The sequence below is a fragment of the Andrographis paniculata genome, unplaced genomic scaffold (genome assembly GCF_009805555.1).
Source record: "Andrographis paniculata isolate CXL003 unplaced genomic scaffold, ASM980555v1 Contig54END, whole genome shotgun sequence".
NCBI classification, from domain to species: domain Eukaryota; kingdom Viridiplantae; phylum Streptophyta; class Magnoliopsida; order Lamiales; family Acanthaceae; genus Andrographis; species Andrographis paniculata.
Genome location: NW_026137589.1, coordinates 4,760,575 through 4,784,675, shown reverse-complemented (window position 1 = coordinate 4,784,675; position 24,101 = coordinate 4,760,575). Strand labels below are relative to the sequence as shown.

The following is a 24,101-nucleotide window of genomic DNA, read 5'->3' as shown; positions in this document are numbered from 1 at the left end:
TTATTATATATTACAATAAATAATAAAATTATTAGTAAATAACATTATTTATTATAAATAAATTGTTAAAAAAACGTAGTAATGGCAGAACGAGTAATATTAATTAGAAATCGTGTTAAAAAAATTGGTGGATAAAAACATGTTATAGATTAGTATTAAATTTAACTAAATTATGTAATCGAGCTGCATTTCCTTGTGTATATGAATTAAAGTCGTGGTTTGTAAAAAGGCGCCGTAAAGGTCACAGTTTCAACGACTCTGCAATGTGTACCAAAATCGCTAGACAGCATCCGCAGTAGAATAAAATTAGGAGGGCAATTATGTCATTCCACAGAACCACCCACCTCCACCACGTGAATCGTTCAAGCGATTTCCTTCTGCCTGTCAACTACAGCAAGACGACGACGAACTTGTTATCTCCTTCTTCTTCCGCATCCGTCATCTGCAAGTCCAGGTATCCTAATTTTGTTATCTTGTTCAAACTGATTGCTGTATCCTATTGATTTGGCGGGGGATTGAGGTATTCTGTTTGTTTTATATTTGTTAAGTGCAAAAGCATCAGAGCTGTTTGAGAAATATCACGAGTATGGTTTACATGGTTTCGGTTGTTATATTTTGGTAATTTTTGTTGAGAAAGAATGAGCTGCGTGAAAAGCTATGTTGGTTTGTGTATGTACCTTCGGCAAGGGTTATTTTCAGTAATTAATTTTGTGTTGGTGAGCTGTAATTGTAGATGATTGTTTATGTATGTTGGGGTTTAGATGTCTAACTGAGACATTTTGATGTTTATTGGTGCGATTTTTGGCCATTGATACATGCCAGAGGCAGATCATGGCTGCCTCTGCTGGGGTTGGTGGTCTGTGTATGTGTTTGGAGTTAATTATTGTATTGTTTAATTTACTGTTTTTAGTATCGATAACTTTTGTACAGGCTTCATAAGTGAGGTTGACCATTTGAGCTTCATGGGAGATGGTCTTCGAGGAACACAAGAGGCTTCCTGATCATTTAGCAGAATCAACTTCTGATTTAGTAAATCCACATTTGGCCTCCCCAATCACAGATTTGAGGTGTTTGCTCTTCTGAGAGCTCTGATTTTGAACTCACATTGGCATAGCTTTACACTGATGTTTCTGTGTTCATTTGCATTGAATGAAAACTGAATTAGATCGAATACTTACACGTGGGCTCAGAGAAGATTAGAACAAACAGTAACCATGATGAACTTGTTCAATCTTAAGGGACTACCAAAGAAATTGGGTCTAAATGGTCAGGATAAGGTATGCATTACTGTTTTCAGATGCAATCCATTGAATATTTTGTTTCCAGCTCCCTGATGAGTCATAATCTTATAACTTTCAGGTTGTATTAAGTGCTGTCGAGTTGGAATCATTTCGTTCAGAAATAGCTGCCTTGGAAGAAAGAGAAGCGCACTATAAAGCTCAGTAAGAACTGCTTCATATTGAATACATTAGCTACTAAAGATATTTTATCATCACCTGCTTTAAGGCTTTTAAGGTTTTGAAACTAATGAATTATATTGTTTTGACTTTATCTCTCAATTCTATGGCTTACCTTATCTTGTAATGTTTGAAATTTTGTAGCCTGGTATTTATATTTCTGTGGCTGTATGCAGGCTTGAGCATATTGATGAAATACTGAGATCTGCTTCCCTATCTGGATATCTATTCTTAAGAACGGTAATGTTGACCTTTCTTGAGTTTACTTTCATGGCATTTAGATTTTTATCTATTTCATATGTTGACATTTTTCATAGAGATGGGCAGCATTACCAGGAGAACCTCCCATCGATGACACTGAAGTTGATGATTGGCTTCCACGCTTTGTTGTCCTGCAAGGATCCGGCATCTACATATATATGGTTGCTACAGGTAGTTGATCTGTACCTTTGGTTTCTGATTTCTGCCAGTGTATTTGCTAGGTATTATATTTGTTCTAGGTTTGAAAAGTATGCTTTGAGATCCCTTTTGACTGGATAACAAAATTTATTCAATGAGATCTTCTATGGATAAAAGAACCTTGTATGGACAAGTCCAGTCGAACCTTTACCAATTGTGAATTACTGCATTTTCAGATTCTTTAAGCCTTCTTTGACAAACCTCAGGCGACTACTTTTGGCACTGATCATGTATAGTCACCACTCTTCTTCCCCTTCTGCCGAATATATGAAGTAAAACTATTGTTGACAAGCTCAAGTCACCATGTAATTATTTGCTATATATTTTACAACATCGTATTATGCTATCTATGTGCAAAAGACACAGTAGTCACATCGTTTATGGACCGTAATTATTGACATCTTTCATACACACAAAACCGTGCCCTACTAGCTCAATTGTAATTCAAATTTGGTCCATGTGTTTTATTATCTCCATGTTGTTCTATATATCTTAGTTTTTATCGTAGTGTTGGTTATTTTATTGATTCACCTGTCTTGTTGTTTCTGGATTTCACCTTGCAGACTTAAGTCCTTTGGACACAACCCTCCTGCCTGATGTTGTCGAAGTTGGTCCTCTCCCTTGCCTAGCACGCGAAAATGAGGAAACTCGATTTTGCTTTTACATCTTAACATCCCACGGGCTGCGATATGAGTGCTCGAGCACATCCGAGATCCAGGTTCATTTACTTTTCATTTCCCTCATTATTTAAGTTTCTCCCAATAGATCAAATGGTGCACAGTTTGTCGTAGCAATCCCTTTTTGCTAAATTCATTTCAATATTCGACTGCTCTCCATTTACCAATCGAAAAACACAATAGGCATATCAAGTGTTACAGAGAAAAAGAATGAAATAAACATTCTTATATTCATTTCTTGACATCTAAAGATTGCATCAGACATCATTTTAGTTCTACCTTATAACTTTCCTGTTATTCCTAATGCATATCTTGCACTGCCTTTATAGCCATTTCTCGTGCACGCGTTTGTCAGGTCGATTCGTGGTTGGCAGTGCTAAAGAAGCAATGCAAGCTTTCTTCAGATTCAGAAGACAACAGCAGCCAAGCATAAATATTTTATTACTCCATTGTTCATAACACTTCGTATGCACATAATAACATTTGTACATTAACTATAAAGTTGCCACTTTTAACTTTATCTTTATTCCCTGACTGTTGGATCATGTACATATATTATTTTTACCTTCCTTTTTCTTCTGTCCCCTTTTCAGTAAAAGTATATAGCCCTGGTTATAATTTAATATAGTTAGAGGACCATTTTGCAATTTGTTGATCATCTTTATTGGACCTTTTGCGGCCCGTCAATTGGCTAGGGTTTCTTTTTCCAACCAATCCAATTCTAGAAATCCTAACCGTGAATCCAAATTCGACGTCAGGGTACGTACAAAAACTATAGCGCAATGAACAACAAAAAAACTCCGCTTTTCACGCCGTCAGCAACGGTCTGGAGTGAAGGCACAGGAAGAAGTAAAATTGTAAATCAACAATTAAGATGAGTGAAATTACAGATTTGACCCTGGAGAAATTGGTTATCCGGAATGGCTGCTCTAACTTTTTGGACCGTATGCATTGAAATTTGTACCTAACAGGCTTTTAGTAGAAAGGCCAACCTTAATCCACCCCGTGGGTCCGTATATATATAAAGTAATACAGAGGCAAGCTCCATCACTGAGGCACCATTTCGAGCTATTTCTCGCAAAAATCTGAAACCGTGAGGGTGGTTATTCTGCGAATATGAGGTCTCAGATTTGCAGATCCGCGAGGTCCTTCTTGTCTGCTGCTTCGAAGCAATCTTCTCGTTCGTTTTCGAGTGCGTTTCTGTCAATTCAGTTGTATTTGATTTATTTTTATTTTTTTACAGGATTTAATCGGAAATATTATGTATAGTATTCATGATTTTATGTTTGGATTTATATCCTATCGCTGTAGGTAGATTGTTGAATTAAAGGAAAAATCTGTTTAATTCTTGAATTAAATGTATAATTGTGTTATTTGTGTACGTTTGTCATGGAGTTCGGCGATACAGTGTCGGCGGGTTGGGATGATGTTGGTGGAGAGTGATTATGGTTATGGTTTACAGAATAGTTTTTAAAGGAGATTCTGAAACATTTTGAGTTTTGGATCTACGCATATCAAATTAAGAATGTCTGGAATCGATGGAAAGTAGTTGCTTTCTGAGAATGGATTGTTGAAGCGTTTATTCTTTACACGTGGTTATGAAACAAATTGGTTTTTATGTTCCAATTATGATTGTATATGATATCAAACCCCAAAATTTCTTCTAATAAAACATTGTAATTCAGCGGGACGATCTGCAGTTGCTGCGGCTGCCGTTTCATGCAGAGGTAGAGTGTCATCCCTAGCTTCAATTGGTGCATCTGAGTCAGGAAATGCATACAGTGGGTGGATTTCTAGCGCTCTGATCCTTCCCGCAGCAGGTTTCGACAAATCACCTAGTTTCTCATTTGTGCTTGTTGATTGTATTTATGCACACAAAAGGGCACATCACATCACATATAGTATTGTAAGTTAGGTTAACGAGTGACAGTGTGACATAGCTGATACATTACTTCTGTCAATTACTGAATGCTAAATCAGTGCTAATGAAATTAGGAAAGCTGCCTTATCCTTCAAAGTTGTTCGTGTTGCAAATCCTAGTTCTTGTCACTGTCAGATTTCATTGACCTGTCTCCTCTTCTTTCATCCTACAGCTTTCATGCTTCAGGAACAAGAGGCACATGCTGCCCAGGTACTTATACCAAAATTTTCTTGAATTGTTACCTATTGTATTATCATTTCTCCTACTGACACTGCACTTTTCTGTTTTATTTAAAGCTGGAGCGAACTTTCATTGCCATCAAGCCTGATGGAGTGCAAAGAGGATTGGTATTGACTGCCATGCCTTTCTACTGTGATTTATTTTTACCATTATACAAACAAAGCTTCACAAGTTGTAATTCTTGTTATATATTGCATATTGCTTGGTTTCTTATACTCTAAACTGCCCTGTATGATCAGTTTTCCATGATTTGCAATCAAATCCAGGAAAAATAAAATGAGATGCTTTCCTTCTTGTATTGTCTACAGCAAGCAACTAATCTTGTACTTAATTCAAATGATTGCAGATTTCAGAAATTTTATCCCGGTTTGAGCGGAAAGGTTACAAGCTTGTGGCAATCAAGGTTGTAGTTCCTTCAAAGGACTTTGCCAAGAAGCATTATCATGACCTCAAGGAAAGACCTTTCTTTGATGGGCTCTGCGACTTCCTTAGCTCTGGACCAGTAGTTGCCATGGTAAGACATCATCTCCTCCCGCTTTACATACACAACCATAATCGATCAGTTAATGGCATCTCTACATATTCCAGGTTTGGGAAGGTGAAGGTGTGATCAAGTATGGCCGTAAGCTCATTGGAGCTACGGACCCCCAAAAATCAGAACCCGGAACCATCAGGGGAGATCTTGCTGTTGTTGTTGGGAGGTAAATGTTTACTCATTTGCTAATTGCTACAGCAAATAAAATCCATCCACGTGTCAAATATACGAATAAATCCATCAACATTGAGCAATGATAATACGATTACCTGAAGGGGTTAATTTAATTTCAATTATTAGATAGCCAAGATATGATCAAGTGTTTGTCACTATCCCAGTGTCACCAACCTATCTTCTCTGTTGCAGAAATATAATTCATGGCAGCGATGGCCCCGAAACTGCCAAGGACGAAATCAACCTATGGTTCAAACCGGAAGAGCTCGTTAGCTACACAAGCAACGGCGAGAAGTGGATCTACGGCATCAACTAACGACGCTCCCACTCAACAAATGCCTGCAACTCATATGCATCTCTTAAAATTATTTGAAGCAAAATAAAATGATCCAAACAATAATTTGCTTCCTTTAGATGAGCTGTTCTTCCATTGCTACTGCAATAATGTGTTACCAAATCTTCATATTTATGCAAATTTTCACATATTCATCATCAATTCTGCAACCATTTTTGTTCCTTTTTTGGCTTGGAATGTTTTGCCATTTGTTTCTGAATTTTGCTCAATCTGGACTATCCATATATATGCAGGATAGATAAAATTATAATATTCTTTTAATATATATAGTAAAAAATATAATTTGAATAATTAGTTGTGCCCAGTATTTCAAGTCAAATTTCTTGATATGTCAGCCTGGGCTTCGGCGGCTCTACGCCACAATTTGGTGTTTGAAAATACACACGCAAATTAAAATCGCATTAGTAAGAAATGCGACTTATTTGTAATTTACGAAACGCGTCCGCCAATCGCTATATATATATGTAAATATTAGTCTTTCCCCAGTATTAATTTCCCACCGCCTCTCTCGCCTCTTTCTGCAGTTCAATATTGGAGATATTTTTTTTCGCTCCGCGGGGTAGTTTCTGTTGGATCTCTCTGCAAACCCTAACCCTAGGGTTTTCCCATCGTTTCCTTCCGAGGCTCAGCATCTTCTTCGATCATTCGGTAAGGAGGTACGTTTTGTGTTCTGGATGCTTTGTGGATGTTGGAGTTAATTTGGATCTTGGATATCATATTCTATCGCGGTTATTAGTTGCGATTTCTGTGCTTAGCGTATTATGTTTAGGGTTTGGATGATAGATGTGGAGTGGAGCTTTTGAGTTCTGTAATTTTTTTATTGTTGTCGGATAAGGAATGGATTTTTTGAATAGGAAGTTGTGTCGTTGCTGTTTTTCTGGTGATTGCAAGGATTTGAGTTTTTATTTTTTTGGGAAATCGTAACATTAGGTTCATCTCGTACAATCTCGTTGCTTTCCGAAGTTGGAAAAGAAATTGATTCCTTGTGTTTTTTACGAACGTTTTCTCTTCGTTTGATATTTAGGAGCATCAAGATCGCTTCTAACAACTTCTTTTTTCTTTTTGTTATTTCCTGTAAGCCATGAATTAGTCGTATGCCTTTTTGGGGTGCTTTCCAATAATTTCTAGTGACAAATATAGCCATGGAAGGATAAATTAAGTAATGTCTTTGAAAAAAATATCTCTGTTGCCTCCTTTCCTATGGGAACTTGTTTGTTCGTTTGACTATAAATTTTTTGGTTTCAAGTTTTTAAAGGAATTACTTTGGATATCATCAATAGATTTGCTTTCTTCTCTTACAGATGGCAGCTAAACCTTTGACAACTGAAGCAATTGCTCTAACTGAGAAGAAGATGGACATGACTTTAGGTATGCCTCTTAAAAACGCTGTACTTATTTCCCTTAATACCAGAGCACTTCTTTATGATAAATATGCTGTTTTCCTTTTGCAGATGACATCATTAAAATGTCAAAGACTAAAGACACCAAGAAGCCTAAGAATCAAAGAGTTTCTGTAAGATGCCCTCTTCTGATTCGAGCTCTTGATATCCATTTTAGAACATCTTTACAATAATAACTTGAAATGTATCTTTGCAGAATCGGGGTCAGAAATTTGGGAACAATGTTGCTCAAGATAAATTTTCTAAAGCTCGAAGGTTTATGGACACCAGATCATCTCTTAGACAGGTATACTGCAGAAATCTTGAATTATGTATGGAAGTTCTGTTTTCATCACCTTCTTTGGTATGATTTATTTAGGATCTTTTGTCAGGGAGCTCTTGCACAAAGAAGGTCTAACTTTCAGGGAAATCAGTTTCCTGTGGCAACTGAAGCTGCTAGAAAGGCAGCTGTTGCTCCTCTTCGCAACAGAGCTTTTAGCAGAAATAAAGCATTCAATCCAAATAAACCAAGGTGCTTAATGTCATTTTTTTGTTACTATTATTTCATTTGATCCTGAAACTATTTCTGGTGGTGAAATTTAGTCAATATTAGTATCTTGCTTTCAAGATGGTATTGAATGTAAGTTACTCTGTTTTTGTGCAGGTAATTAAGTGGTCTTTTGTACACTTTGACATGTGCCTCTGCTTGTCTATTTCTACAAGCATATGGTTGTTCAGTAACATTTAGTTGTGGGGGAGGGAATGTGGAGGTGCTTCTGAGGTTAAAAGGATATTCCTTCTCTCCTCCTGGGCTTTCATATCCGATGCATGCATGTAGGAAGTTCGGAATTACAGTTGAGTTTTGTTCACGCCAAGATAATTTTTTTCTACTCAATGAGTGGAGCTTAAGTTTTGGGAGTTAAAACAGTGAACCAAGATGGCTAAGGCAACTTATACTAGCTGTAGTGGTACATCAGTTTGGTTTATGGTTCCGAGGAAGTGAAGCCCAAGTATTCCATGCTGATGTTACTGGTTGTGTTGGTGCATTGTGCTGTTTGTTGGTCCAAGGAAAATAGATCTCAAGTATTATATGCAGTGCTATTTTCTGATGCATCATTTCAAAAGTTATGAAGTGTTAAAATGGAAGATCTTTGCTAATTGCAATTTTCTTGAAAAATACCTTATGTGAAGGTGTAATAATCTATTGGATGGACTTTCTGATAGTTGCTTCTTCTGGTTGTGCCAATTATTTCTTCTGCCACATAATAACTTTGGCAAGATGAAGATGAAGATGATGAAGACCCTAGGGGAAGATTTTCATCTTCAGCATCTGACCAACTACTTTTGTGTTAATCTTGTTCATCCTGTTTCCTATTTGGGGTGTGTTGAAGGGTGGATCATTTGGATTGCTGTTGTGGTTCTTGGATTAACATTTATGTTTGATGTGGTCGTTTATGGTCGACATGAATGTAGTGCTCTCTGAGCTTTGGAATCATGAAAAGGATGGCATTGTAGTGATTGAAGGGAGTAAATGTCAGCTTCTTTACTGATCCACCTTGCTTGCTAGCATGCTTAGTTTTTTTTCTTGAGACCGATCTGATAGCAGAGGCCATTTCTCCTGTAATCAAAGTCTGGCATGAGTTCGAGTGATTTACTTATCCAGAGTTAAATAGTTCCAGTATGTACGTTCAGTTGTAGGATAAGGATGACTTATGCACTTCTTAATGGAGGGTGTTCCTCTAATTGTTGTTCCGGTGTTCCTCTACATAACTCAATAATGTGATACGACTTTGGTTCTGGTATGTTTTTATTTGCCTTCAACTGCCCACTGCAAGATTGAATAGGAGAGATGGTGAGATTGGAGCTGTATGACACACAGGGTGCTTGCGCCAGCAATATCATTATTCCAACTTTTGGTGCCTTGGGTCAGCAATGTTTTGATTAACAATTCAAATCTGTATCTACAATTTCTATTTGTTACATTCTTGCAGGGTTGGTGGCCCAGTTGTGCAGAAGTTCGTTGCAAATGGAGGTGGCTCAACCTTGAAGGTAGCATTCTTTTTGTTTAGTAATGATTTAATTGATGATTGAACTGATTTCTCTATATGCATTCAATCTATATTTCATTTTGGACATTGGACATGAGAAAGGGCGTAGCAATTTTGTTTGTTTTCGAACCTTATATGGCAATTGTACTATCTTGCTGTATTCAAATGCTTCAATGTTCTATTGTGCAGAAACCATTTCAACAAGCCAATTCAATGCCGAAGCAGAAGCCTCAAACTTTAGACGCCCTCTTCGCCAACATGAAGGAGCAAAGAATGAAGGCTGCCATCTCTCAACAGAACACAGGATCCAGACGAAACGTGGGCGGCCAGCCGAGATTACCATGGGCAAGAAATCATCGTCATCAGATATAATTCTATTTCCCACTTCTGCTGCCGATCTAATGTGCTTGTATTAGTCGATTGCGATCCTGCCCCGTCACTCGGCAGGTTCTTAATTTTCTTCTGCAATGATGATAGTTTGTTTCAGAAATGCATTGTACAGAAGATTATCGTGGTTTGAATCTTTTCTAGAGTGAGTTTCCCTTTGCTTTGTTTGCTACATTGAAAAGTTCATTTTAATGCTTGGTTTATTAAGGCCCAAAACCATTTATTTGATAATTTAGCAGTTTTGTTCCCATTTCAATCTTAATTTTCAGTCTTAGGCTGTCTAGGTATAGTTTGCCACATTTTCTATGATCTAAGTGAAGCAGTATTAATTGATAATATCATTATAAATTATTTAATTAATAATTTAAAATAAAAAACAAACAAGGGGGTGTAGCTCATATGGTAGAGCGCTCGCTTCGCATGCGAGAGGCACGGGGTTCGATTCCCCGCACCTCCACCTCCAATTTCTTTTATTTTTTTAATTTTTTTGAAAGTTGTGATTTTTATGATGATGGGCAGTCTTGTCTTCTCCGCGGCCTCTCGTTCCTCATCCTACTTTGGGTTCACCACTGCCATTGCCGATCACTCTCCGCCACTGTAACGTCCCGCCATTCATGCTTCTGCATATTCCATTGAGTTTATTTTATATACATGAATCTTCAATTGTGCTGCTGCTCTGCCGCCTCTTTACCTGCGCTCCGTCTCCCCCTTTGCTGCCGTTCCCGGCGTAATTTTTATTGCTTCTTCCTTTCTTATGAGAGAAGCCATCAATCCACGTCGTCAGGTTTTCCGATTTCGAGGAATTTTGTGTCGGCCGCGAATAATCAGGTGTCGTCGTCGTCTGAGGAGAGGAAGTTGCCTTCAGAGCTTTTGGATGAAGAGCTTATCTCTCTGATTTCCGCGGCCAAAGATGCGTCAGAGGTGTTGGATTTGATTGGCCGGGAGCGCGGGAGGAGTGGCGGAGTGGTGAGTGCTTCGGATTGCCGTTTGATTATCTCGGCTGCGCTTTATCGTGGCAATGCTGAGTTGGCTCTCTCGGTATTCTCCGCCATGCGCTCAAGCTTCGACTCTGGTATACAATTTGAGAATATTAGTATTGTTTGCTCTTGTTTATCATGTGTTAGATGGAATATGAGATGTTACAAACAATGCTTAACTTATTGGATTTAAGTTGTTTATGATTCTTTGCAATGTTCTATTGCATGAACGGTTCGGTAAATTATTAAGTTTTTGATCTGCATTACATTTAATAAGTTGGTCTATCCAATGCTTCTTATTTGGATTTTTGACAATGCATGTAATGGTAGAATATTCCAAAAGGGTTCTGATAATATAATGAATATTTTTATGGTGACAAATGACTGCTTCTACAACGATGAATGGTTTTTGTTTTTAGGTTTAGCTACATGGACATTTGGTTATTGATATATTGTTTTTTGCTCTCTTAAATTGCTTGCTATATGGTTTTGAAACCTTCACTTATGATCCAGGTTCGATTGAGAATTCTACATCAATTGAGAGATGGAAGTGGTCAAGGCCAGATGTGGATACATATACGTTACTTGTCAGGGATCTTGCAGCCTCTTTAAGGGTTTCAGATGCCCTTAGAATGATTGACTGTGTTTGCCGAGTGGGAGTGTCTCCTGGTGAAGAGGTATATGTGATTTAGTTATATTTTCTAACCATTCAATTTAGTTTGATGGCTTAATAACTTAAAATCATCTTTTTAGAATTCAAATGGAATCCAGTGGAGATGCTTGAATGTAGTGTGGCATTAGATCTTGTTATTTGTGTCTTTCTAGCGTTGTTGCAGGAATGAAATGAGGTGTTTTAATCCCATACAAGCTATTATTTTGATTTGATAATGTGATGATCTACATAGTCCTCACTATATTATTGCATGCAACTTATGCTATCCAAAGATGATGATATGAATGACTTACACATTATTAATTATTTTTTTCCTTTTGCACTAATATCTTTTAAGTTGAGTTTTAGATAAGTTTGTTCATATTGATATCTTAAGGAGTGCATTTCATCAGATGATAGTTAACATGATTATTTGTTCAGGACTTCAGGTATCTCATCAATTTTGTTCAAACATATAATACATCTCTGTTCACCCATTTAAAGATCTGTACGTTGTTTTTTTGAGTAGGTATATATTTCATTTTCATGCCTTAAAGCTTGGTTATTTAAGCCATAAATGATAAAGATCAGTTTGCAGGTTCCTTTTGGTAAGGTTGTGAGATGTCCGAGTTGTATGATTGCTATTGCAGTTGCCCAACCACATCAAGGCATTCAGGCACGTGCTTTCAACCCAAATCTTCTAGTCAGTATTCATATATATGACACACATGTACTGTTTTTTTGAGGTATCTTTGACCTTCTAGATGCATCTACAAAGTTCTTTAGCCGTAACTGTTACTATGGGTTTCTAATACATTTGTATACATACCCTTATCCATCGTTTCTATAGTCTTTTAGTATGTTAAAAGGAATTTCTGGTCCCTGCCTCTGTTTCAAGTATATGGTTTGTAGATGATGGTTAGGGTTGTTAAATTCTGTATTTATCTCACTCTAAAGAGCTCTATGTTATTGGCTGCTTCAAAACATCATTGTATTTATTATTTCTAACAAGAAGCAATCATTTACCGATTCAAGTTGTCGTCGTGATTTTTACTTTATTTATGAACATGGGAAATGATTTAAGCAGCTTGTATCATGCTCAAGGTGCCGCTACCAGTATGAACTAGTCTCAGGCAATATCTATTCCATAGAATCAGAAGAAATCAGGTATGTTACTTCCCAGCTTTTGTACAAAAAAATGCTTTCTCTTTATAATTATAATTTTAGTTTGATTTAAAAAAGAGTACAAGTGAAATTGATCTGGGATACTCACTTGTGCTAAGGATTTCCTCCTGCCGAACGCAGCATGGATGTTCCTGCATGGAAAAGAGGGCTACAACTCTTGCAAATAATGAAACAAAACATTCCAGCTGCAGTTCACTCTATTGTGGTATGCACTTCTACATTTATGCATGAATTCTTTAAATTATTTAATATTGTTTATACTTCTGGGAGATTGAATGCTAACTCTTAATTTTTATTTTCATTTTTTTGAGATCAAATCATCCTTTAAGGAGGATTACCTGGATCAGCCAATTTAAAAAATTTGAAGCGTTCTTTTAAGTTGGGTTGCGCAATTGTGTGACATGTATCCATAATGTTAATCTCTCTCTGCTGTATGAGAGAGATTGGTTCATATTTTTTATTGGTTTTTCTGCATCTCTTTTCATTGTAATTATATATCAACTGGTCTTCGTCTTTGTAGGTGGAAACTCCATCTGGCATGGCAAGAACTCACAGGTTTGCCACTGAAACAGTTGATCTCCCTGCCCAGGAAGGAGAAAGAGTGACTGTTGCTGCAGCAGCTCCATCAAGTGTACAGAAGGAGGTCGGACCTTTAAAGTTGAGTCCTAGAACTCCCAATTTCTATCCCGGGGAGCCCATGTCCCTGACAAATCATAAGGATGGCCGAGAGTCTCGATTACTAAGAGCTCCCTCTAAAGAGGCCGGCAAAACCATGTTGAGTCCGTCTGTCTTATTACCTGTTCTTTTACTGTTTGCGACTGGTGATGCTGCCTCCGGATTGCTCGATCCTAGCCTGCCCCAGTTAATTGCACTTACATCAGTTTCTTCACTTGCTCTTGGTGTTACTTTTAACAGTATTATTCTCCCTCAACTCAACAAGGCAGGTTTCTTACTTATATAGTCTATGCTATAAATTGATTATCCTTTTAATTTCATACAGTTCTTATTTTTATAAATGTGTTGAATCTTGGTTGTTTGAAAAGCAGCTTCCTCAGAGATCAGTCGATATAACATCCATAAGGCAGCAGCTCTTGTCTCAGTATGATGTACTTCAGACTCGTATCAAGGAGTTGAAGAAGGCTGCCGAAAATGAGGTCTTTTCCTGAGATGGTCATATTTTTAGCACCATTTACCATTAAATTACATTACTTTGGTTTGTTGTTCTTCCTTTTAAAGTTCCGAGTGACTTAACACACTATCTCATCCTCCTTTCACCTTTCACTTTCCAATGCTCGTAGAATTTGTAGGAATTCACTGCAAGCTTTTACAACTGTTAAGGCAACAGTATATCTGCTCATTTTTGGTTAACACACCTAAGCACTTTGTCAGTATAAATTGTTCCATCACTGAAGTTCTTTGTTAGAAATTTTGATTTTGGCATAATTGTTTTTCAGTTCTTTGTTTATGGTTCTATTTGAGTCCATGATTCTTAACCGCGTTGTCATACCAAATGATTAAAAGTTTAATTTGTTATCTACAGGTTTGGATGCTTGCTCGCATGTGTCAGTTGGAGAACAAAATTTATGCTGTTGGTGAACCTTCATATCGGTCTGCATTCAACTTTATAGCAACTCAATAAGAGCTGTTTCAACCTTCGTTACCTTTTAACTTTAATAAGCTTTTTGTACAGTGCGAGAAGAAGTAGAGTCAAAATGGTACGTCAAGGACTGGAGAATTCACTCAAGAATCGAATCGAACTCATGGAAAGCTATGCCAGAGTACATAATCGACAAACACTACTTGAAAATATAAAAATATATTAGTTTCTTTGATTTAAAGCTATGCTATAATACATTATTATTTAGTTATCCGTAATGATTCTCAGATATCTTCGATGATTGAGATTGAAGTTGAATTGGACTTGGATGTTGCCGCAGCTGAAGCAGCCAGCAATGCTGTAAGCTCCATCTCATTGTGTCATTTAGCATGGATCTAATGTGCTTAAATTTTATACACCCCTCCTCTGTAATAATTCTTGCAGGAAAATATTGCAGAACAAATCGAGCAAATAATGGAAATCGAGAATCTCGAAGAGGCATATCATTACATCTATAATCCCATTCATTCACTTGCTCATTAAACTTACATATATTTCTGACTTCTCATTTTTGTGTCACTGCAGCGATGGAGATTGCAAGCCGAGGCAAATGATGAAGCCGAGAGACTTCTCAACTCCGAGCCTGTGCAGATATTAGACAAGTAGTCGGGTCTAGTCGATGTATCTATGTTTTTTGCTAGCAGAATTTCCCATACAATACATGGCCATGCTCCAAGCATTCCGTAACCCTTTGCGTTAAGCTAAAGGGAAATACATTATATATATATGTGTGTGTGTGTCTGTGTCACTTACCTGAGAATCTCCGAGCAAATAAGGCCCCGGCAAGAAGTATCCTGCTGCCCATCTCTTCCACAAAACGATAGTAAGCCTGCCTGAAACTCCTTTTGAAGATCAACAATCCAACGAAACCCCAAAATCCAGTGCCAAATCCACCTACAACAAATGCACTAAACCATATTTTATCCCGTGAATCTCCATCATCATTTTCAGGATTGAAGTCCTTTGGTGGTTCTTTGCAGGACATCTCTTCAGCAGGGGATCTCCACATAGTTGGGGATTGCAGTCATAAATTGAAGGTTCATCCAGAGTTTGCAGTTGATTTCCAGTGGGGATCGGTCCAGACAGATTATTGTTGGACAAGTTCATGCGGCTCAAAAAATGTAGATTCGATAGACTGCTGGGGATTCTCCTGACCAAATTGTTGTTGGAAAGATCAAGAGATTCTAGCGATGTCAAGTTTCCAATCATCGATGGAATCTCTCTATCCAAAGAATTATGTGACAAGTTGAGACCAAGTAAGTTGTCAAGGCCCGTCAACTCTGAAGGAATTTCCCCAACAAGATTGTTGTAAGAAAGATAAAAATTGACAACTTCTAGTCCACGGTCAGTGTAGTACTCCATATCTGTTCCTTTCAATACTTGATCTATGACATCTTTCGGGAAATATTCTAGAACCTCTGCATCCTCTTTAGTTATGCCTGAGAAATTTCCGACACAATGTGGGATGTACCCAGTCAAGTTGTTTTTTCCCAGGTCTAGAATTTGAATCTGAGAAGCTCGACAAAGTGCAGGAGGTATAGCTCCTTGAAAATGGTTATCCCTTAGCCTAAGAATTTTCAGATACTGCAGATCGTTTCCAATCCATTCGGGTATTTTTCCAGACAACGTATTTTGTCCGACATCCAAACATGTAAATTAGTACAATTCTGCAAAGTGGAAGGAATTCGTCCTGTAAAACTATTGTTGTTCAAGCGCAGCCATAACAAGGAGCGAGCAACTCCAATAGACTCTGGAATTACGCTTGAAAACTCATTGGATGCCAAATCCAAAAGTTGTAAACGATCCATTTTTTGCCAACAATCTGCCACATTTCCAGAGAAAACCATTCTTGGAGAGAGATAAAACACTCAAATACCTCATATTGCACAATGAATCAGGCAGTGAACCATTGATGGAGTTACGTGTCAAGTATAAACTTTCTAGGGAAGGTACCAGACGATCAATGTTGCTCGGAAGGTGATTTAGTATGTTATCCGAAAGATCTAAGGATGTCAAGTTGGAAGAAAGCTTTGGAATTGTTCCATATATATGGTTGTTAGATAGATCCAACAGCTCCAAATTCATGTTGCCAAGCCACTTTGGGAGAGTTCCTGAAATGCCGCAGCTGTTTAAATCAACGGCATCCAACACCTTCTGGTATTGACGCCATGGCGGAATCTGACCTCCATTGTTGGAAAATATTTTGAGAGACTGCAACTGAAAAGGGGGCACCCAGCTGTATCCAAACTTAAAATTGATCAAGTTGTTGGATACATGGAGGCTTTCTAATTTCGAGAGCTTTGCAAAGTGAACCTCAGAAATTGTTCCATTGAAAAAGTTGTATGAAATGTCAAAACTCTTGAGATTTGATAGTTGTCCTAAAATAAATGGAACATTTCCACTTAATCCATTACCAGAAAGATCCAACACTCTCAATTTCTTCAAATTTTCGAAGGATGATGGGATGGGGCCAACTAACATGTTTCGTCCCATAAATAAATATCTTAAGCATGACAATTTTCCAAGAGATTCTGGAATTCGACCGCTTATATTTGAATTGCCAAGGCCAAGGTATCTTATTCTTTTCACTTTGTCCAACTCTTTAGGTAATTCACCATTAAAATGGTTACCAGCCAAGTTTAGATACTTTAAGTTTTGAGTCGAACACCTTGAAATGTTCTTGAAAGCTCCCGAGATTTCTCCGTGGAAGTGATTACTCCCAAGATCCAATGACTCCAAGTGGCAATAACTAGACATGAATTTGGAAATCCAATAGGATGCATGGTCAAAATTGTTCATTTCAAGGTTGAGATCAACAAGGTGCCTCAATCTAATAACATGTGTGGACCAAGAACTATATTGATTATGTGAGAGATCAAGAAACCTTAGAGATGTCATGTTTTGCAGAAAGCAAGGAGTTTCTCCATAAATCGAGTTCCAACTAAGATCCAAGTATTCGTCATGTGAAAGGAATGTTGAATTTATGCAGGAATTGGGCAAAGAAATGTTGTCAAGTGAACAGCTGGACAAACTCAACATCGATAACGAAGGAAGCATGCTGAGTACGTTGACAAAATTTATATTTGTACTAAGGTTGATCTGACTCAAATCAAGATGCTCCAATGATGAGAGATTGCAAAGCCATGTGTTATCAGTGGAGCTCAAGCCGTCATTATCGCTGAGATCAAGTGTGTGCAGGTTTGAGAGATCGCCAAGATGCTGTGGGACAACACCTTTAAAGTCGGCGATAATGCAGTTGCTTCATCGATCCTAAAAACTCAGGAATCATACTGGATTGGAAGTTGTTCCCACTCAAGTCCAAAGAATTCAGATACTTTAAATCAAGTAGAGAAGGATCTAAGCTTTCACTAGTTAAGCAATGGCTAAACAACACACATCTGATATGAAGTTTGACAACATACCCTGTAATCTCATCACATGTAATACCTTCCCATGTGCAGCAATCGATGCCCCTCCACGAAGAGAGTTTATTTGAAGGATCAACAAGGCTTGACTTGAACTTGAGAAGAGCTTTCCTCTCTGCTGCAACGCAACCAATTGATGTATTTTTAGCAACACATAAAATCCACAACTCCGAAAAAAAGGCAATACAATAGAAAAGAGATCAAGAAAGCAAGCAGATATCTTCTTCATATCGACACATAGACTTAAAACATGGTGATGAACAAGGAAAGACTAATCTTTATATATGGAGTGGCACATAACTTCAATGAAGTTCTTTCACATCCAATGTTTCTTCATTGCAAACTTTCAACATGCCACCCATTTTAATTCATTTAATAGGACAGATTGAGTAAACAAAGCCTGACAACTTGGAACACCATAAAAATTCAACAAGCATTCAATTCATCAACAATATCTGATCCTTCTACCATTACCACTTGATACTTTTCATTAAATTGAGATAAAAAGGAAAATAAAGGCTTCAAGATTTTATAATCTCCATTCAAGATTGAAAAATATTTTTCACATATAAGTACACTAACATCTATATTAATTAGTTAATATAACAAACAATCATTTAGGACAAACTTTAAGAATTATATTGCAAGCGGTAATCGATGGAGACTTGGGTAGATCTCTATACCATGGATCAATCAGAAGATTTTTGCTCCACTATGACATTGTAAGGACTCACAAAACTCTTGTTTTGATCATGGATGGGCATCATGTGCTGTTATTTTTCTTCTGGCCTTGATCGAAGACAAAAGATTCATGGCAAGAAAACTCATTTCCTTATGACAACTATTCGTGAAGATCATATTTTATTCGTATATCCCCTGCCCGAGAAGGCAGATGCTATTCAGTAAATGAGCTGATGAAGTCCTGAGAATGGTTTTTTGGAGTCTAACATGACTAAAGAACACTGTTTACAAATCCTTCAGCGCTCCATTACAATATACACAAAGGAAACACTAATAAGTATGAGAGTTATGAATGGTTTATTTCGGGTATTAAAAGTTTCCTGAATGAAGCTATTTAATTAACATGATTTTTTGTTCTTCAGACTCATATCAAGGAGTTGAAGAAGCCGAAATATGTTCTATTTGTTTATTAACTACAGGTTTGGATGCTTGCTTGCACGTGTCAGTCAGAGATCGATCAAAATTTATGTGTGGTGAATCTTCATATCGGTATGCATTCAATTTTATGGCTAAGTAACTCAATAAGAGCTGTTCCAGCCTTCCTAAGTTGTTTGCTTTATATAACTTTTTGTATAGTGCTAGAAGAAGCAGAGTCAAAATTGTACGCCAAGGACTGGATAATCCACTCAAGAATCAAATTGAAGTTATCGAAAGCTATGCCAGAGTACATAATCGACAAACGCTAATTGAAAATATAAAAACATATCAGTTTCTTCGATTTAAAGCTATGCTTGAATACATTATGATTTATTTACTTACTCCAGAACGATTCCCAGATATCCTCGATAATTGAGATTGAAGTTGAACTGGACTTGGATGTTGCCGCAGCTGAAGCAGCAAGCAATGCCGTACACTCCATCTCATTGTGTCATGTAGTATGGTTCTGATGTGCTTAATAATTCTTGCAGGAAAATGTTGCAGAACAAATCGAGCAAATAATGGAAATTGAGAATCTCGAAGAGGCATATTACATCTACCTTCTCCTTAATTCTATCACTAACTCATTCGGCTTACATATGATTGACTCTCGTTCTTGTGTCACTGCAGAGTGAGATTGCAAGCCGAGCCAAATGATGAAGCTGAAAGACTTCTCAATTCTGATTCTGTGCAGATATTAAGACAAGTAGTCGGGGCAAGTTGATGTGTGTATACTTTTTTTTTTCTTGTTTGTCTCAGGTTCTTCGAGCTAAAGCCAACACAACACAATGCAAAATTAAAACATCAAATTACTTAAATGTTAAGGAAAAAAACAAAAAAGAAACCACAATAAAGAAAAAACATTATATATATATGTCACTTACCTTAGAATCTCCGAACAAAAAAGGCTGCAGCAAGAAGTATCTTGCTGCCCATCTCTTCTGTAAAACGAAAATAAGCCTGTCTGAAACTCCTTTTGAAGACCAACAATCCAACGAACCCCCAAAATCCAGTGCCAAATCCACCTACAACAAATGCACTAAACCATATTTTATCCACTGAATCTCCATCATCTGCAGCATCATTTTCACTTTTGGAGTCCTTTGGTGTTTCAGCGCCAGGACATGCCTTCAGCAGGGGAGCTCCACAGAGTTGGGGATTTCCATCATAAATTGAGGGGTCATTGAGAGTTTGCAGTTGATTTCCGGTGGGAATTGGTCCAGACAGATTATTATTGGACAAGTTCAGGCGACTCAAAAAATATAGATTCGATAGATTGCTGGGAATTCTTCCGACCAAATTGTTGTTGGAAAGATCAAGAGATTCTAGAAATGTGAAGTCTCCAATATTTGATGGAATTTCTCTACCCAAGGAATTATGTGACAAATTGAGACCACGTAAGCTGCGAAGGCCCATCAGCTCTGAAGGAATTTGCCCAACAAGATTGTTGCAAGAAAGATCAAAATTAACAACAGCTGACAGACCATTAATGTAGTACTCCATCTCTAATCCTTTCAACACTTGATGTATGACATCTCTAAAAGGATAATCTAGAATCTGTACATGTATCATGCCTGAGAAATTTCCAACACAATGCGGGATGTACCCAGTCAAGTTGTTGTTTCCAATGTCTAGAATTTGAAGCCGAGAAGCATGACAAAGCGCATGAGGTATCACCCCTTGAAATTGATTATTCCTTAGTCTAAGAATTGTCAGATCAAGCAAGTTGTTTCCAATCCATTCAGGTATTTTACCCGATAACATATTTTCTCCAACATCTAGCCCTTGTAAACCAGTACAATTCTGCAAAGTGGAGGGAATCTGTCCTGTAAAGCTGTTGTTGCTCAAGCGCAGCCATGACAAGGAGCCACCAACTCCAATAGATTTCGGGATTATGCCTGAAAGCTCATTGGATGACAAATCCAAAATCCCTAAAGAACTGTTTTGCCAACAATCTGCCACATTGCCCGAGAAACCATTTCTGGAGAGCTCTAAAACAATCAAATACCTCATATTGCACAATGATTCAGGCAATGAACCATTGATGGAGTTACGGCCCAATAATAAAATGTTTAAAGAAGGTAGTCTATGATCAATGTTGCTTGGAAGATGAATAATTATGTTATCTGAAAGATCCAAGGACCTCAAACTAGAAGAAAGCATTGGAATTGTTCCATATATATGGTTCTTAGATAGGTCCAACGACGTCAAATTCATGTTGCCAAGCCACTGTGGGAGAGTTCCTGAGATGCTGCAATTGGATAAATCTAGCTGAGTCAGAGCTTTCTGGGATTGAATCCATGGTGGAATCTGACCTCCAATGTTGGAAGATCCCATGTCGAGATACTTTAATTGAAAAGAGGGCACCCAGTCTTGTCCAAACTTAAAATCGATCAAGTTTGAGGATACATAAAGCTCTTTTAATTTCGAGAGCTTGTCAAAGTGAACCTCAGAAATTGTTCCATTGAATGAATTGTTTGAAATGACCAAGGTCTCGAGATTTGATAGTTGCCCCAAAGAAATTGGAATTTCACCACTTAATTGATTACCAGAAAGAATCAACACTCTCAATGACTTCAAATTTTCGAAGGATGATGGAATGGGGCCAACTAACTTGTTTAGCACCATATTCAAATCTCTTAAGCGTGACAAATTCCCAAGAGATTCTGGAATTTGACCACTGAGTTTGTTGATTGCCAAATTTAGATTCCGTAAGTTTTGACTAGAACATCCTGAAATGTTACTGAAAGCTCCTGAGATCTCCCCGTAAAAGTAATTATTTTCGAGATTCAGTGATTCCAAGTGGCATTTACCAGACATGAATTTGGAAATCCAAACCGATGCATGGCCAAGATTGTTTCTTGCAAGGTTAAGATCAACAAGGTTCCTTAATCTAACAAAATGTATGGGCGAAGAATGATAATGATTCCATGAAAGATCAAGAAACCTTAGCGAAGACATATTTTGGAGAAAGCAAGGAGTTTCTCCATAAATGTAGTTCCTACTAAGATCCAAATACTGGACATGTGAAAGGAATGTCGAATTCATGCAGGAATTCGGCAAAGAAATGTTGTTCATCGAACAGCCTGACAAACGCAATATTGATAACGAAGGAAGCATGTCGAGTACCTTGACAAAATTTCTATTTGTACCAAGGTCGACTTGACTCAAATCAAGTCGCTCCAATGATGACAGATTGCAAAGCCATGAGTTATCAATGGAGCTCAAGCCATCATTACCGCTGAGATCGAGGGTGTGCAGGTTTGAGAGATTGCCAAGATGCCGTGGGACAGTGCCTTCAAAGCCCGATTCCGAGAGATTAAGATAATGCAGTTGCTTCAGTGATCCTAAAAACTCAGGAATTCTGGATCCGAAGTCGTTTCCACTCAAGTCCAAATAATTCAGATACTTTAATCCAAGAAGAGAAGGATCAACACTTTCAGCACTCAACATATTACTGAGACGAAGTTCGATAACATACCCTGTAGTCTCATCACAAGTAATACCTTCCCATGTGCAGCAATCAATGCCTCTCCATGAAGGGAGTGTAATATTCGAAGGATCATCAAGGCTTGATTTGAACTTGAGAAGAGCTTTCCTCTCTGCTGCAACACAACCAATTGATGTATTTTTGGCAACACATAGAATAAACAACTCAGAAACAAGCAATATAATATAAATGGGAAGAAAGCAAGAAGATATCTTCTTCATATAGACACATAAAACTAAACAGAATACAAAATGTTTACAGTGAAAAGTAGATGATGAACAAAGAAAGATTCACCAGTATTTATACAGTGGCAGGCACACATAAGAAAAGTAGACCCCTCATATAATACATCATATTTCATTTAAAACAATACTTCTAGTATATAATTTACTGTTAAAAAATCACACATAAATTTCTGTACTCCTGATTTTACACTTTGAATACATTAACTAAGATACAAAAAGATTAATTGATTGATGTTGAATTGTTGAATCATGAGTTGAGCAAACAAACTAAACCACGAAACCTTTTGTGTTGTGGGTCAACACACGCCATTGATCATTCCATGGCTAATCAACCGAACCATTAAACACCACAAGCATTGAGGGATTGATTAGCAACATATGGTATCGAGTATATTGAACATGTACAAATATCCTATTTAATTATTTTTAGTACTAGCCTGTAAACAGTGTATAGCACAATTGCATGTATAATTAATATTTTGTGTATAAAAATATTATGTAAGTTTAAATAAATGCAACAAGTATAATAATAATAATAAAAAATCTGTAGTAATAAAGATATAAAATATTAATACTTTAGATATATAGAAAAATCAGAAAAAAATACATTCGTAAATAAATTTCACAAAATCTCTTGTAAATTATATAAAAAAAAAAAGTTAACATCAACTTGTGAATTTTGATTTTGAAGATCTTTCAGGTATTTTTTTTTTTTTTTAAGTTTACGAGTCTGTTTCGTGTCAGGTTTGTTTGGGATTTCGTGTCAGGTTTGTTTGGGATTTCGGATGACATGAAACTAAATCAAATTGATCTGAGCTCCGACTTGAAAAAATTTGTGTTGTGTTCAATCAGACATGAACATAATCACAAAATACCAATTGACACCTCTGGGGTCAACTCAAGTTGAGTCTCTCTGTGCCCACAGATGAAAATAAAAGAATGTGATAATGAAATATGAGAATAAAGAAAATAAATAAATAATGGTTTTATTTAAATACAAAATCGAAAAAAAAAAAAAAAAAAAAACTAAATAGGTCCTCTTGAAAAAATTCATCGATTGTAGTCAGGTTATAAACAATTTAAATCAAGGAGTTGAAGAAGGCTGGCGAAAATGAGGTCAATTTGATTATCAGCTACAGCTTTGGATGCTTGCTCGCATGTGTCAGTTGGAGATCAAAATTTATGCTGTTGGTGAAACTTCATATTGGTACGCAATCAACTTTATGGCAATTTTCTCAATAATAGCTGTTCCACCTTCTTAAGTTTTTCACTGTATATACCCTTTCGTATAGTGCTATATATAAGAAGCAGAGTCAAAATGGTAGGCCAAGGACTGAAGAATTCACTCAAGAATTGGATTGAACTCATGAAAGGCTATGCCAGAGTACATGATCGACAAACACTACTGAACATATAAAAATATATTTGTTTCTTTGATTCAAAGCTATGCTAGAATACATTACTATTTCTTAATCCGTAATAATTCCAGATATCTTCGATGATTGAGATTGAAGTTGAATTGGACTTGGATGTTGCTGCACCTGAGCAGCCAGCAATGCAATATTATCCATCTCTTTGTGTCATATCATAGTTCTGATGTATGTATGCTTTTTTCCTTTTTTTCATGTACAAATTGCAGAAATAAGAAATTCCTCGTCAATACTTGGCCATGCTCCAAGC

General features: G+C 37.2%; 5 protein-coding genes and 1 non-coding gene across 10 annotated transcripts; 4 read left to right on the top strand and 2 right to left on the bottom strand.

Moving 5' to 3' along the window:
- The first annotated feature begins 297 nt into the window (after positions 1-297).
- On the top strand, positions 298-5,959 carry LOC127255444 (uncharacterized). Its single transcript, XM_051280964.1, has 15 exons — positions 298-454; positions 931-1,067; positions 1,166-1,277; positions 1,360-1,442; positions 1,634-1,697; positions 1,775-1,889; positions 2,480-2,634; positions 2,949-3,020; positions 3,722-3,785; positions 4,279-4,413; positions 4,687-4,724; positions 4,811-4,861; positions 5,101-5,268; positions 5,343-5,455; positions 5,656-5,959. The coding sequence occupies exons 2-15, from the start codon at positions 970-972 to the stop codon at positions 5,777-5,779; spliced, it is 1,392 nt and encodes a 463-aa protein (XP_051136921.1). The 5' UTR covers positions 298-454; positions 931-969; the 3' UTR covers positions 5,780-5,959.
- Positions 5,960-6,293: 334 nt separating this feature from the next.
- Positions 6,294-9,863, top strand: LOC127255443 (uncharacterized). Of its 4 annotated transcripts, none has more exons than XM_051280963.1 (7): positions 6,294-6,466; positions 7,120-7,186; positions 7,270-7,331; positions 7,415-7,504; positions 7,577-7,729; positions 9,189-9,246; positions 9,435-9,863. In XM_051280963.1, the coding sequence occupies exons 3-7, from the start codon at positions 7,270-7,272 to the stop codon at positions 9,615-9,617; spliced, it is 546 nt and encodes a 181-aa protein (XP_051136920.1). In that variant the 5' UTR covers positions 6,294-6,466; positions 7,120-7,186; the 3' UTR covers positions 9,618-9,863. The 4 variants fall into 4 exon arrangements, with proteins under 4 accessions (XP_051136920.1, XP_051136919.1, XP_051136918.1 ...); XM_051280962.1 differs by having other exon boundaries at positions 6,294-6,474; XM_051280961.1 differs by having other exon boundaries at positions 6,295-6,466; positions 7,590-7,729.
- A 153-nt stretch (positions 9,864-10,016) lies between these two features.
- Positions 10,017-10,089, top strand: TRNAA-CGC (transfer RNA alanine (anticodon CGC)). The gene has a single exon. It is a non-coding gene; the product is annotated as a tRNA-Ala (tRNA).
- A 61-nt stretch (positions 10,090-10,150) lies between these two features.
- On the top strand, positions 10,151-24,027 carry LOC127255911 (uncharacterized). 2 transcript variants are annotated; one of them, XM_051281681.1, is made up of 12 exons: positions 10,151-10,704; positions 11,123-11,286; positions 11,860-11,937; positions 12,349-12,428; positions 12,567-12,651; positions 12,967-13,386; positions 13,493-13,600; positions 13,987-14,054; positions 14,137-14,224; positions 14,332-14,403; positions 14,488-14,541; positions 14,629-14,855. In XM_051281681.1, exons 1-12 carry the CDS (start codon positions 10,284-10,286, stop codon positions 14,707-14,709), a joined length of 1,719 nt encoding a protein of 572 aa, XP_051137638.1. In that variant the 5' UTR covers positions 10,151-10,283; the 3' UTR covers positions 14,710-14,855. The 2 variants fall into 2 exon arrangements, with proteins under 2 accessions (XP_051137638.1, XP_051137640.1); XM_051281683.1 differs by lacking the exons at positions 14,332-14,403; positions 14,488-14,541; positions 14,629-14,855 and adding an exon at positions 23,911-24,027.
- On the bottom strand, positions 14,998-19,155 carry LOC127255564 (receptor-like protein EIX1). The gene is made up of 4 exons (XM_051281151.1): positions 19,029-19,155; positions 17,350-17,646; positions 15,980-17,024; positions 14,998-15,670 (listed from the first exon to the last, which is right to left on the bottom strand). The coding sequence occupies exons 1-4, from the start codon at positions 19,126-19,128 to the stop codon at positions 14,998-15,000; spliced, it is 2,115 nt and encodes a 704-aa protein (XP_051137108.1). The 5' UTR covers positions 19,129-19,155.
- LOC127255910 (receptor-like protein EIX2) lies at positions 18,881-22,495 on the bottom strand. The gene is made up of 2 exons (XM_051281680.1): positions 19,571-22,495; positions 18,881-19,455 (listed from the first exon to the last, which is right to left on the bottom strand). Exon 1 carries the CDS (start codon positions 22,395-22,397, stop codon positions 19,572-19,574), a length of 2,826 nt encoding a protein of 941 aa, XP_051137637.1. The 5' UTR covers positions 22,398-22,495; the 3' UTR covers positions 18,881-19,455; position 19,571.
- Positions 24,028-24,101: the final 74 nt, after the last annotated feature.

Coding starts and splice junctions, on each gene's coding strand:
- LOC127255444 (XM_051280964.1), top strand. CDS start 970: ATGGTCTTCGAGGAACACAAGAGGCTTCCTGATCATTTAGCAGAATCA. Junction 3,786..4,278: donor ATCTTCTCGTTCGTTTTCGA/GTGCGTTTCTGT, acceptor ATTGTAATTCAG/CGGGACGATCTGCAGTTGCT. Junction 5,456..5,655: donor CTTGCTGTTGTTGTTGGGAG/GTAAATGTTTAC, acceptor TCTCTGTTGCAG/AAATATAATTCATGGCAGCG.
- LOC127255443 (XM_051280961.1), top strand. CDS start 7,120: ATGGCAGCTAAACCTTTGACAACTGAAGCAATTGCTCTAACTGAGAAG. Junction 7,505..7,589: donor CCAGATCATCTCTTAGACAG/GTATACTGCAGA, acceptor ATCTTTTGTCAG/GGAGCTCTTGCACAAAGAAG. Junction 9,247..9,434: donor GAGGTGGCTCAACCTTGAAG/GTAGCATTCTTT, acceptor TCTATTGTGCAG/AAACCATTTCAACAAGCCAA.
- LOC127255911 (XM_051281681.1), top strand. CDS start 10,284: ATGAATCTTCAATTGTGCTGCTGCTCTGCCGCCTCTTTACCTGCGCTC. Junction 11,287..11,859: donor GAGTGTCTCCTGGTGAAGAG/GTATATGTGATT, acceptor ATCAGTTTGCAG/GTTCCTTTTGGTAAGGTTGT. Junction 13,387..13,492: donor TTCTCCCTCAACTCAACAAG/GCAGGTTTCTTA, acceptor TTTGAAAAGCAG/CTTCCTCAGAGATCAGTCGA.
- LOC127255564 (XM_051281151.1), bottom strand. CDS start 19,128: ATGGAGTGTACGGCATTGCTTGCTGCTTCAGCTGCGGCAACATCCAAG. Junction 17,647..19,028: donor TATCTGGGAATCGTTCTGGA/GTAAGTAAATAA, acceptor GTTGCGTTGCAG/CAGAGAGGAAAGCTCTTCTC. Junction 17,025..17,349: donor GATGAAGCAACTGCATTATC/GCCGACTTTAAA, acceptor CGATTTATGGAG/AAACTCCTTGCTTTCTGCAA.
- LOC127255910 (XM_051281680.1), bottom strand. CDS start 22,397: ATGAAGAAGATATCTTCTTGCTTTCTTCCCATTTATATTATATTGCTT.